The sequence below is a fragment of the Serinus canaria genome, chromosome 1A (assembly GCF_022539315.1).
Source record: "Serinus canaria isolate serCan28SL12 chromosome 1A, serCan2020, whole genome shotgun sequence".
Lineage (NCBI taxonomy): Eukaryota > Metazoa > Chordata > Aves > Passeriformes > Fringillidae > Serinus > Serinus canaria.
In genome coordinates this window covers 14482098-14496251 of record NC_066314.1, presented here as the reverse complement: position 1 = coordinate 14496251, position 14154 = coordinate 14482098, and the positions used below count along the sequence as shown (strand labels likewise).

At 40.6% G+C, this 14154-nt stretch overlaps 1 protein-coding gene across 2 annotated transcripts in view; it reads right to left on the bottom strand.

The window, feature by feature from the left end:
• ABCD2 (ATP binding cassette subfamily D member 2) overlaps positions 1 to 9925 on the bottom strand; it is a 42880-nt gene extending 32955 nt beyond the window's left edge. The window contains exons 1-3 of one of the 2 annotated variants that reach the window (XM_009086821.4): positions 8840 to 9925; positions 7323 to 7503; positions 2773 to 2894 (exon numbers count right to left, since the gene is read on the bottom strand). In XM_009086821.4, the coding sequence (XP_009085069.1) occupies positions 2773 to 2894; positions 7323 to 7503; positions 8840 to 9763 (1227 nt within the window). In that variant the 5' untranslated portion in view covers positions 9764 to 9925. The remainder of the gene's footprint in view (positions 1 to 2772; positions 2895 to 7322; positions 7504 to 8839) is intronic. The other variant, XM_030237883.2, reaches the window with a different exon arrangement.
• Between the last annotated feature and the right edge of the window lie 4229 nt (positions 9926 to 14154).

The following is a 14154-nucleotide window of genomic DNA, read 5'->3' as shown; positions in this document are numbered from 1 at the left end:
CATTACAGTTATGTTCCACAAATTCTACAAATTAAATGCTTGGCCAAGGATCAACATGAACAACAATGTTGATCATCACCCATTGATTTCCATTCCTTGAAATGCTGTGCTAACCCATATGCCACCTGTAGCTCCTACGAATCAGCACACAGGACAGCTGAGTTAAGCCCATGTACACTATGATAACCCCAATAAACGAAGAGGTTGTAGAGACTGATGATTTCTGTAGTCTTCCATGAACAGAGAACAGCTACTAACATATCTGAAAACAAAGAGGCTGGTAAACAAGAAAAAACCAAAGTCTCTGCATTTTCGAGCAAAAATAGAAGTCAACAGAAGTGAGGGAAAAAAATGGCATCTGGAATTACTTTTGTTTACTTGCTTGTAGTCCTGAAACCTCCTGTGGGAGAAGTGTGCTTTTCTGTGTAAAAGAGGCAGCATCAGGGCACCCTAACCTAAAATACAGTACAAACCAGAAATGAGTCTTCTGTCAACTGCCTGCTAAATCTGACACCTTAGAACAGAATTGGGCATTTTTAAGATGGTGAGGTCTCTTAAAAGGGCTTTCTTCTTTTTTTTTTTTTTTGGTCTGGTTGTCACAATTTTCACCTGGTGAAGACAGAAACAACAGATGTCTGGACCTTGTAACTTCATATTCATGGGCTATTTAAGAGCTCCCAAAGAACTGCCTCCATCTGCTGGTAGTAAAGAATTAAGCCAAGGCCTTTTATTTTAAATGTATTATTGGATGGTTTTATTATAAAGGATATATTTTTATATAAAATGTGGAGAGGACAAGAAAATTAGATCAAGATTATAAAATCCTTGGCTTTCTGAGGTTAAATACCCCATGACTGAGTTCACCCACTATTGTGTACCTAATTCCAAGATTATTTGAAATAACTGGAAATAGTTCCATAATTCTCCTGTAAGTTTCACTATTTGTGCCAGACTCAGAAGTGAGTGCTAGCTCTGGCCACATGGCCATCATTTCACCAGGATGATGGAGAGAATCCTGCATGTGATAAATGAAACTTGTACCAGCTGTGCCCCAGGAGAACCATAACATGTAGTAAGCTTCTATACCATGACTGTAGAAACTTACTTTGTTCAAACACTAAATATCACCACCTAAACTATTGACTGCAAAGAAAAGTTAAATCCACCTCATTTGCACAGTGAATTACACTGACTTGAAAGAGGCTGCCTTTGTGGAGGAGGTGGGCAAGAACTGGAAGTGCACTACCACTTGACATGGGTTGAAGTACATTGTGCTTTGGAAATTGCCTGAATCACAAAATGGGAACGACAATGTGGTTGAAGTACTGCAGTGTCTCTTGAAGAGAAGCATAAATGTAAAATTAAGATGGAAATTCACAGAACTGCTCTTTGGTCTTATGCTGTCTCAATTAGGGTCTTACCATGTTATAGACAAAGTGAGCTTGTTCAGTTCCTCTACTATTTTGTGGATATTTTTTTGCCAAAAAAATAAAACCACAGTTTTTCTAAGTCCTCATGTACATTATATAAATGACTTAAATGCTGAAAACAAAACACATATTACATCAGTGTATGATAGGTTATCTGGCAGTATCTTGACAGCAGAGATCAAGGAGGGGAACAGCTAAAAGAGAATAGGTTAAAAATCACAGCCCATTAGAAGGACTTCTGAAAACAGCACAGACACTGGCTTTGTCAAATCTGTATCTGAAGGCGCTAAATAACCCCTCCTCTGACGATTTACAAAGCTATGGCTGTTATGACTGGATTCCAAATAACAGAATCCATAGTCTTTGATTAGCTGCCTAGCTAATGCATTCCTCCTCGCACTGCACTGGGAAAAGGGGTTCCCACCAAAGGGATGAGCAAACACCAATTCAAATATGAAGAACAAACATTCAGAAGGAAATCTTGAGATTAACAGCAGTGACTCACTTTTCAGTGGCTTAACAGCTGGCATTTAAAGAAATCCACAGGAGAGACAACAGATTTAAGCATAGCTCTACTGGAGTTTGAGTAAGGACCTGAAACATCTCTGATCTTCAAGATTATTAACATTCAGTACTTTTAGAATACTTGTACTCCCAAAGTGAACTTTTTCCTGCTAAAATTTCTCTATTTTGAAAAATTACTTACAATTTAACATGCTCACAAGATACTGAGAACAGCCTTACAGTTTAAGTGGCCCAGAAATAAGTATTCAATTCTCCTTGTTTTTCACACAGAAACAGGTTGTCCAATGAGGTGGAGGTACCCCATCTCTGGAAATATTTAAGGTCGAGCTGCATGGGACTCTGAGCAATCCAATAATAGTCAAAGATGTTCCTGCTCAAGGCATGGCGGGGGTTGGACTAGAAGACCTTTAAAGACTCTTACAATTAAACTATTATATGCTTTTATGACAGTTCCAACAGAAGAGTCCCAGTACACTGAAGGCAGACAACCCAAATTCAGGTCTGTGCTCCAAACAAAAGAGAAATTTGAACCTTTATCACTAACATTCCAGGAACTTCTATTACTCTCTGATGACACGTGAACACAAGCATTAAAAATGACATCTACATGTTGCACCATACAGGCAACTGTGCACTTTAGACTCTACGTCAACATAACCCTGAAGATCAAACTACCAGTTCAAATATCCCCATGGATTTAGTTGCAATAGAATTTGCCTTTAAAAACTGCACTCCTTTTTTTTAAATATTTTATATTAAAAGTAAATTGTTTTTCTTTTTTCCCTCTTCTGTTTCATGCATGCAGGATGTTCAGTACCTCTTTGTATGAAGACATAATCCTTTCAATAGCATCTGCTCCAGAGATCAGCAAGTTTCGTGATGTAGTAAAAGCTTCTGTTCTTTCACTAACCATTGCCTGTTTCTGCCCATCTTCCAATTCTGAATGTAAAAAAAAAAAGTTCTGTTAAAATAGTCTGCTGATAATTATCTCTATAAACTAAATTATTATTGCAATGTGAGCTATTATAGAGCAGGCTTTTTTTTTTTTAAGAAAAAGTTAACTCTATGAAGACAACCTTTCAAAAAGAATTAGTGAATGTAATTACCATAGCTTGGTCAAAAAGAATTAAGTGGGAACATATGGAATTCATCTTGTTAGGCAAAACATTGTGTTATTTTATCTGTTTATCTATATGGGTCATTTCCTTTTAATATATCATCCTACAACATGAATTTTTCAAAATATGAAAAAGTGAAACCTGAGAAATTACTTGAAAGAGATTTTTAACTTAATTTTCAACATTTTTGTGATTATTAATTTTCAACCTTACTTATTTACTGACTTCATGTAGAAGCAACCATTCACATTTGTGTAAATCTGGCAACACTATTATATTTCTGTAAGAAAGCAATAAACTCTCTTGGTATCAAAGGCATGGTTTCAATAGGATAACTCTCCCTCCCAATGAAGTTTCTCTCTTCATCTGACCTCAGAACAAAGTTGTGAGGCTTTATTTATGACACTGCATCCTGTTAACAAGAATATTCTTGCTCCAAAGAAAGGACTTGTCTCATAAGAATGTCAGCAGCATTAGGCAAGGAGAAAACAGCAGCAGAATTTATAGAAGATATGTGAAAACTAAGTATATTTAACATATCTACATATACCATTTTGCTACCATGGATCCCAGAGATTCAAGTGGCAAGGTTCATTTCCTGAAGGAAACAAGATTTAAAAAAAGTGCCTGACTATTCTGAGGCTAAATGCTGTTTCAGTGTTTATAATTGCAACTACAAATCACTGGTGCAGTAGACCAGTGGTATAGCAAACCACTTTTAAAAATTTCCCACATAAAAGATTTACAATAAAAGTTCTAAAGGGTTTTCTGCATCACATAACTTTATGTGCATCTCCATAAATTGCTTAAATCTTTTGCAGAATGGGATCAAGATATTTTTTTTCCTAAAGTTTGTAAAGTTTTTAAGCTTCTGTTTTAAACTAAGCTGATGCTAGAATTGTGCTAGGCAGGGTAACAGGTGGATCCAGTGTGGCAACTCCTGTACTAGCAATTGCTACCCAAGTTTCCACAGTGCTCATGATTAAGAAAATCTACGAGAAATTCCTTGCAGGTGTAATGCAACCATAAATTTCATGGGCTAAGTCAAGCAATGCAAGAGTAGAGCAAACAGCATTTTCTTACTCTCACTTCCCTGACAAATGAGATTCTAGAAATATGGTGTCTGATAATCTACAGTCAGTACCAAAGCCAGATGTATCTTTCTGTCTTTATTAGTTAATTCTAAATGTTATTCTGTTTTCATTTACACATCCATAAAGGTATTCCTACATTACTAGATCACTGAAATAGACTGCATTGCTGTAAAATACACTGGAATAATTATTTAATTTAAAAGTATTTAATTATATATTAATATATTATTAATTATATGCTAATTATTTATTATTATTTAATTCTTATTACAGTGAAGTGCACTGGAATAATTATTTAATATAATAATAATTTAACTGAATTAATTATTTCACTGTAATAATTAATAAAATTTTTTAAATTGTTACATCATAACTTTTCATATATATGTGTGTAAATATATATACACACACACACACACACATATATATATACACACACACATATATATATACACATACACACACAGAGAATGTCTATGTTATTTTCCTGAGCTTAATTCTACTTCAGTTCTACATCAGCACACTCTCAACTACTTGCATGCAATCTTGCTGAGACACAATGAGAGACATGCTTTTAAAAAAAATATAGAAAAGGTCTTGCAAAGGAGAGATTACAAAATTCTTACTAATGTGGCTCTCACTTCAAAAAGTTATTTCCACTTCAAGAAGTGAATAGAGAGAATTCAGCTAATTCATTAGAAAAAGAGGATTTGAAATTTGTTTACTTCAGACACAACCAATTTTTGCTGATCTTGTTGGGATTATAGCACATGGAGCCCATGCTATACAGAACCACCACAATTAAATCATCTAGGAATCAGGTATGGTTTAAATGCTTTGATGCAGCATTCCTCCTTCATGTAAATGCAATATTTACTGATGGCTGCTTCCAGCACCCAGGCCAGCTCATCTAGCAAGAGCAAGGATCTCTATAAGCCACTGCATCAGTCAGATTAGGGGTATTTAAAAATTGAAATTATACAGGATTTATGAACATTTCACAGGCCCAAAAGACAAACTCTTCTATTATATAACCCACAAATATAATTTTTCTTGAACTCTTTGTCCAAAACATTTTTCATATGGTTGGCCTCCTGTGTTTGAAGGTGTCAAATTTTAACAGACAAATTGTTTCATACAGACCTAACATTTCCATTTTCCTTTATTTAATTGATAGTCACACTTATTTTATAAACAAAAATAAATGTTCACTGTGTCTAGAGAAATCCAAGTCTTCAAAAAATAGTTACTCTCCATAAACTGAGACACAACATTTGGAATATGAATTGTTTAAAACAAAAAAAAAAATGAGAAATGTTATCAAAATAAAATCTTCTCTTTGCCACCTAAACTCTTCACTGAAATATATAACACAATTTTAAAATTTCAGTCAGAAATATCATTGTCCAAGAAGGTTCTTTTTTCTTCTTACTGAATAATTATTGGTTTACTTTTTCTTTCTCTTCCGTGAAGAAGTGTACAAAATTTGTGGCTTTACACCAGTAGTCTCAAGTCTCACCATGGTTCCAGTTTTGTACATTTCCCTGACTCTTTTCATTCAGCCTAACACAAAAAATCCATGACCTCTTCCTTCAGATGTGAACAAACTTGGTGTGATTTGCAAAAAGCACTGTTTTCCCAAGCAGGTCAATGGCAATTTCAGGTGTGCTTGATTCTTTGAATACCTGCAATATCTCACACTGGTCTTGACAGTGCTGCCAGTACTGTGTTTGTGAACCACCATTATGGTAAGTCCCAGGACTCAATAATAAACCCCATGTTTTAGTAGTTTAGGTTGTTGGTAGCAAATAAAATTCTGCTTTACAACGTGAGCCACTGCTGCATCTTTGTTCTCTCTCACATTTGAAATGTATTTAACAAAAGAACAAACATGAATAACAGGAATGTTATTTAGTTTAGCATGTGTACAAATCCTTTTCTATTCATGCTCTAATACCAAGGAGATATTTACAACATGTGGTTAAATGCTCCTTTTCTTGATTGTACTCATTCCCATCTTAGCAGAAAGACCCTTATCACTTTTTCTGTTGTGCTGATAACCTTCGCTGTGAGGTGAAATGCCTTTGTACAGCCTCTTCAGTTCGGAACAAGACATCCTGATATTTTTGAAGCTGTTCCCAGGATGCCAGCCAGGGGGCTGATGTAGTGCCCTCCTAAGGCACGTGATGGGCAGCAGCTCAGGGAGCTGAGCACCCAGCCCTGCACGGGCACAACTTTTTAGCGAGACAGCAAAACCACATGGGCACTGCACAAAGCCATCCTACACCTCACACCAAACTTCTCCACTTGGACAGTCCTGATTTGAGATTTAACTTCTATGAAGGAAACAGAACTACTGCACAGAAAATAATTCACTCATTCCTAACTCAAAGTACACAAACTAGAACTGATCCTTCTGAAGACTTTATAGGATTCATATTATAGGAATCCTATGACATTTGTAAAAAGTTCTAATTGTGCATGAGGAAGCCTGTTAAACTAAATTCACCAACAGCACTCCTTAATACCTTTCTTTTTGCTCTCTCTTGTTTTCTTTTCTTTTTCTTTTTTTTTTTTTAATTAATAGCAACTGCAGTAACAACACTATTTGAGCCTCATTTCACTTCCAGGAAACTTGTGATAGGATGTGAAAAATGATACCATCCTAGCCTGGAATCTGAATTTTACCTTCTCTTCTCCCAGGGAGTCAGGGAAAATCTGCGGTTTCCAATAGGTCAACAATAAGAGAAAAATTACCTATAATTACCTGTAATTATACTATGGTTTATGGAAGGATAAGATAAGCACTCTATTAAAGTTCATAGTATCATTTTGTAAAAGGAGATACTGTAAAAACCAGCTTGCAATTCCAACAGTGACTAATGAAAAGGGAGACTGCAATAATCATTACAACCTTGTGTGATACCAGGATCCTCTAAGTTCTGACTTCATACTATTTATCACACACACACACACAGTTGGATCATTTGCTCAGCTGACTTGCTATGCTTGCAAGTTATACATAAGATACAGATGTTGTAAAAAAGTCTGTGAAAAATAAACCAATGTGAACGCACTTAAGGGAACTACAGTCTTTTGGGTACATAACTTTAAAGAAACACTTAGAAATTAGATGTTAAAAAAGATGTTATTACCACCATCTGCAAATCCCGTTGCGGTGATGATGGGCACAGCGACCATGATCATACCACAGCTACTCCAGACATACTTCATCAGGAACTGCTCTATCATGATGTACCATAAACGCTTGGACAAAATGAGATTCATTTGATCTGTCAGATCCTTGTAGCTTTTTTGCAGTTGTTTCAATTCTACCTACGGTTAAAATAAGAAAATAATTTATACCATGAAACAAAGATGGACATGTAGTACAAGATACATTCACATGTGTGGAAGAAATAATCGGGTACCCAGAGCTGTCACTTCTGAATCACATCTGCCACGTGGTACTTTACACACATTGTGCTGCAGTCTCACAGCAAAAGTGCATAGCTATATGGAAGTCCGTGGACCTGGTTCTTATTTACACCACTGTCCCTTGACAGAACACTGGCAGGTTTTCAACTCTTTTAAGATCTCTACTATATACAAGAACAACACAGCAGTCACAACAGTTCATTCCAACAACCAAAATAAGATTGATTTCATGTCCTTTTAATAAAGTTGCAGCTGTAGAGTTTCACAGCAACTGAAAATTATGTTGGAAAGCATTTGGGAATCAATTATCTTCAGTGACTTAAAGCTGCAGAGTTGATTCCTGAAATGCTGCTTGTTTTTGCAAACAGTCTGGGGAAGGAGAGAATTATCCCAGGAGGTTTAAGAAGTCAAAGACAGTTGCAAGTCAGTATGTATTCAGTTCAAGCGTGTATATGTGGAAATTGAGAAAATGTATAATTTAGCTACACTTAAACCACTATTACAAGCAGCTTTTGAGAATGATTGTGTCTACAAAAATAAACCATTAATGTTGTATTGCTTGAACTGAAAGAGTAATACTTCAGGCTGGTTTCCAGCTTTCATTTTCACCATGCATGAAACAACTTTTTTCCCAAACATGTTTGAAAGATATTACAGCCAAAATTTACTTCTAATAAAAATATTAAGAGTCCCTTAATAAGACGGCTTTAAAACAAGCTACTAGTTTATGTAACTGTGATTGCAGAAGTACTGTACTTATGCTATTTTAAGACCGGTGACTACATCTTTGCTTGGCTATGTGAAAGAGTGTCAAAGGTTGTAGTGTGCTCTGAGGCCATCACAGAGTTTCCCCCTAGACTTTCTGGTGTGCCATGGTTGCTATTTCTGCTGAATTAAATACGGTGGTTCATACCCATGGTTGGAAAACAGAAGTCTGGAAAAGTTAATCAGAACGGACTGGGTGGGGAAAACAGCAAAGTAGATTAGTTTTCTAGATAAGCATAAGATCCATCTGCAAAACCAGCATACTGTCAGAGTTCAAGGGAACTGTGATCTGCTCCCCCCAGACACCGCTTGTGAGACGGCATTTCCTAAGAAATGGGAAGCGTCAAGCTGTAAACAAGTTTAATCGTCAGAGGGACCCAAAATACTCAAGAAGGACATCGGGGGAAGCATGGGTCCACTCCGGCACTGTAGGAGCTACCCCAGTGCTTCCAATTTTTCTCCTCCTTACCTTGTGCCCTCGGTAAAAGGCAATCTCTTCCACGTTGGCAATGATGCGTGAATGTATGAAGCGCAGATAGCCCTTCCTGTGAGCCTCCTCAGCCACCAGTTTGCCAAACTTGGGCGAGCAGGCTTTGAGCACGCGGGCCGTGGCATAGACGACGAGACCAGCCAGGACTGTGGGCCCGATGGGGTTGGCCCCCCGGGACCGTGCTGTGCGGATGAGGGTGTAGGAGGTGAGCACAACATCCAGGATGGGCTTGGTGAGGTTGGAGTAGAGATGCGCCACGGACTGCGAGAACATCATAATGTCCTCGGTGAGGGACTGGTCAGGGTTGGCCAGCCGCCCGTCCATGCTGATCACTTTGTAGTAAGTTTGGTTGGTAAAGTAGGTCTCATAGGCGTGATCCACCAGGCGCGTGCGGAAGGCGAGGGCCAGCTTGCACTCCAGGTACCGTATGGTGCTGTTCACGAAAGTTGCTGGGATTGCAATCATCAGCCACTTGATTAACTTGAAGACAAAGCTCCTGGGCTTTTTCTCCACAATGCTCTTCACAATTTTTCCATCGAGGGCGGCCACATAGATGGAGAGGAAGGTCCTGGATACCAGAGCAAACGAGTGGAGACAGAGCAAGCCCAACTCGGCACTCACCAGCTTCGGGAAGAACAGTTTGCGGAGTTCCAGCAGCTGCTTGAAGAATTCCGCGTCCACGGCCGGAGAGGCTCTGCCCCCGCTGCGGGCGCGGAGCGGGGCCGCCCGGCCCGTCTCATCGTGCGCGCCGCCTCTGCCGCTCGTCCGCTTCACACGCCCGCGGATGATGGGGTAGAGGATTTTGAGCCCGTACGCCGCGGCCAGCAGGCACGCAGCCTTCTTCGCGGCGCCCGCCCTGCTCCACTGCACCCGCCGGGCTGCCGCATGCAGCATGTGGGCCATCCTGCCCGCCTCGCCGCCGCTACGTGCCGCTCCTAGCGCGGGTGGCTCATGCTCGCTGGGAAGGCCGGTCCCGCCGGGTCTTCATCGGGGCGTTGGGCCCGGCCCGCCGCCGGCCGCCCTGCCGTGACAGATGCCGAGTGAGCGCTGCCTCCCAGGGGTGATGGTGCCTTCAAAGCGCGGCGCGTTGCACAACGCAGCCCCGCGCGGCGCAGCCCGCCCCGCCGACCACCATTGGTTGCGCCGCGCGGGGCGGCACCGGCAACGGCAACGGCCCGGCCGCTCAGCGCCACCGCCCCGGCCACAACCGCTATCGCTCGGGGCGTGGCCGCGGCGGCGGCCGCAGTAGCCGCGGTCTCCCGGCGGCCGGCTCCGGGTTCACGGCGGGTCTCCCGGCGCTCGGCTCCGGCCGCACCGTTGATTCCCCGGCGCTCGGCGGGTTTGGGGAGCTCGGCCCTACAGCGCGCCGGCTCGCCCCAGGCTGCGGCCGGCCCTTTCCTTCCGCCTGCCCTGCGGAGGAGGCTCCGCCTCCGGCCACGGCCTCGCCAGCGGCGCGGGGGGAGCGGGACGGGGGGCGGCAGCGCCGGAGAAAGCTCGGGTCCCGTGCCAGCCCCGGCAGGATGGGCAGCGCATCACCCCCGGCACTCCCCGAGCTTCCCCAGGGTGGGGGGGCTGTAAGGCCGGCCCGGGGCCGGGGGGTGCTCGGTGCGGGAGTGCCGCGGCAGAGGGCGGCGCCCCCGGGCCGGTGGCCTCGGGCAGCCTCGGGTCGGAAATCGGCCGGGCGGCCGTGGGAGGGAGCCGGGCAGCTCGGCGTCTCCGGGGTAGCGCCTGCACATTGCGCGTAATTGATTTCCTGTCCTCTGGCAGAAAGGAAACCGGTATTGTGCGCTGACGGCGTTATTAGCCCGAAATAACCCCGACCGAGTCGCACGGCCCCTGCAGTAACACCCGGCCAATTTCACACAAAGAGAGCCATAGTAAAGGCAGTTGTCTTGCTGCTTTATTTTTCTGGTTTCTTAATTACTTATTTCTACTGCTTCACTTGTTTGGAAAAGGTAGTGAAATTGCTGGGCGAGGATCGGAGTACTTACATACTCTGGTACTTTTACACTTTGAAACTATAGTACTAAGGTAACTGCGTAAGATAGTATATGATAAAACATTAGTTTAGAATGTGTATATAAAAGTGTGTTTTTAAAATGTGATACTAGGCGTTTATGGCAGTGGCGAAGAGCCCAGTTTTTCCCTAAACATGGGCAGTGAGGCTACCTGCCTCACAGTAATTCAGCAAATAATGTCTTAAATAACTCACATTACTGTTATAAAACAACGCCTCATTGAATAGAGTGCAGTGATGATGTTTAGACAAGCTTCAGGATGAATGAATGATAAAATTGATTTAAGAACCAGTGAGGTTTGCTTTTAAAAATCAGACACCGCTTATCAAAACATCCAGGTGCCTTCTATGAAGTCCCAAGATCAGCAGGACAAGAAGGAAGCAAGGAAGATCTATTTCTCATTTCTTCCTAGGAGGCTGCAAAAATTCAGTCCATAGTAGTCTGGACAGTTAGGTAGAGAGGATATGGGGTAATCTTTAAGTGTATTATGTTTTTGCCAGTGAGCATGGACCAAAGATCTGGACACAGGCCCTTCTAGCTTTTTTTTTCCTAAATGCACAACTCAAGATAAAGCTAGGAAAATGTCAAAATCTGACCTAGTGTGGTACAGGAGACATTCAATTAGTAGGTAAGCCTGATTTCACTGCAGATTATTTTGTCAGTAAAATAGATTGTTCAGTGCACAAAGATACAAGATACCCTGGCTAAGAACTTGCTTTGCTTATGGCTTCTTATTTTTTTAAATCATGCTCTCCACTGGATACTTCCCTTACTGGCTTGTGTGTAGCACAGCATACTCTTAGATTTTGCCAAACCACAGCTATTTGCAATATTCCATTACTCTAGCATTTTCTTAACAAGGGGAAAGTTCACAGATCTCTTTCAGTTCTGCATATCTGCTGACCTTTCACTTCTCAGGATCCTGGATGACTGAAACTTCTGGTGATTTGGTGGTTAGTGCAGACATACACCCCACATTCAGATCTGTGGGAACATTTAAGTGAAGCAAATCTAACCACATAGTGTTTCACTCACTAAAAAGAATGTATTTCCTTCTTTTGAAAGGATGAAGAAAAGACTGAACTGTTGTTTTAAATACCCCCTTTCTTCTGTTTTTGCTGTCTTAAGAGTTTTGCTCTACCACAATCCTGCTCAGTAATCCATGCACAAACTCCTCTTTGTGAAGCATGGCCTTAGGTGTTAGATTTTTTTTTTCTTTTTACTACTGAAGGCAGGAATTTTACTACATTTAGTCATAATAACACTTCCCAATATTACTGGAAAAATAACAGCCAAAACTGCAGTAATATTGGTGCAGTGTTCCATGCCCTATAGTCTCCACGTTTTCTACTGACTTTATAATAAACTTCTGGAGATATGTGTAATCAAGTAGGTTTGAGTAACTGAAGCTGTGCAATTGAAGGGATGTTAATATTAGATCCAGACTATTTGGGGGTTTATCCTTTCTTAAGGAGAAACTAATTTTTTAGTGTCAAGTGATTGTTTTTAATCATATGGTTAGTTTTCATCAAATGCATTAAAATAAGTTGTGTGCATTTTTTAAATATAGGAACCAGTAACTGAGGAGGAAGAATATATGGCAGCAATAAGTATCAGGGTGAGTAAACTCCATGAATATTTGTATATGCAGGAACTAGAGTGTAATCATGACAGCTGATGCCTCTTTTTTATCTTCTGTTTTGTGCCCACACCAGCACTTCATCTTTGCACAACTTAGTGGTTGTGATGAAGGTAGTGGATTTGGAACCTTCAGGCTATTATGCAAGAGATAATCATAATCAATCATTACTCAATGATAATTTTTTCTACCATTTGATTTAGTGTTTGAAAAAATGGTATGCAATTTTTTAAGCAAAAGACCATTTATCTAATGTCTTATATGATCCTAACAGAGGGTCCAATAGCTGGAACATCAGTCTGCTGTAAACTGACATTTCCTTGCTGCTTGTGGAGTTATCCACTGTGCCATAAGGACATACAAAAATTTTTTTTAAAGTACTGAAAAATAGATATACATTCTGTGTTTTGAATCATTGCTATTTAGGACCTTTAAGACTTAGATGTGTGTAGGTCATGCATTTAGTACATAGTGGTTTCCATGTGGATCATTGTATGTGAAACACGTAACATGAATCCACACAGTGCTTGTTTTCAGTTACTAGTAGTGAACCGGAAATAACGTCCAGAATATAATGTACTGCAATATGGTAATGTTGCATTTTTTTTCCTTTTTCTTTCTTTCTTTCAATATGTTTTTTTCTTTAATTTTGAGCTGTATGTTTGCATAGTGGTGTGGGAATAGTAAGATTTCATTTGAGTCAGATTCAATAGAGTATGAACACAGAAGCCTTATTATTCAAGTAAATACCTTTCTCTGAAGTACTTTCAAACTTTCTATTTACTTTAATGTCATCACTTACATAAGTACAGAAATACACCCACAGAATTAGTTTGCAACATCAGGGCACACCAAGGGCAAATTTGATGTTTTTATCAGAAAAGGGTGATAAGATACCCTGACCTTTGATTTCAAATTTGTGTCAGCAGAAATATCTGTTTATTTAGTCCGGTTTAGAGAAGCTATTGGCTATATTCATATACCTCAGTAGAATATCCAGACACTGTAAATCCTTTAGGTGTAAATCCTTAAATCTTCCTTTAGGTGTAAATCCTTAGAGCTTCAGTTTTAATGACATGGATGTAGAAGCTTGTTGAAGAAGTGTCAGTGTGGTGAGACTGGCCTGATCCTACCAAGCAGTAGATTCCAACTCTTTGGTTCTAATGAGGCCATAGGGGTACCCAGACTAGGCAGACCTATGTCATGTTAAGAGAAGAGAGAGGAAACAGGAAGATGCTATTTTGTTGCTTGGCTCCTGAGTGTAAGCATCACAGAGATGGTGTGAATGGGGTGCATTCCTGCACCAAAAATCCTTTTCCCCTTACTCTGTCTTTAGGGAGGTACACACTTGCTGCTGTAAATTTGAAGTCTGCATGACTTGTAGGTTCTGATAATTTACCCATAAGGGATTCAGGTAATCTCTCTGACAGGACAATCAATAGCAGATCGAGCACTAACAGTTCTGACTTCTGAGAACAGTGGTATTCTAGAGGGAATACAGCTCTAGAAAGAAATATAAACAAGTTGTTTTCCCTTTACAGAGTGAGAGGGAGAGGGAAATAAGCAAGGGTAGAGGTCAATGTCAGCTGCTCCAGGCATGGTAAACTGTCAAGTGATGTTCTCAGACAAGGAATTTC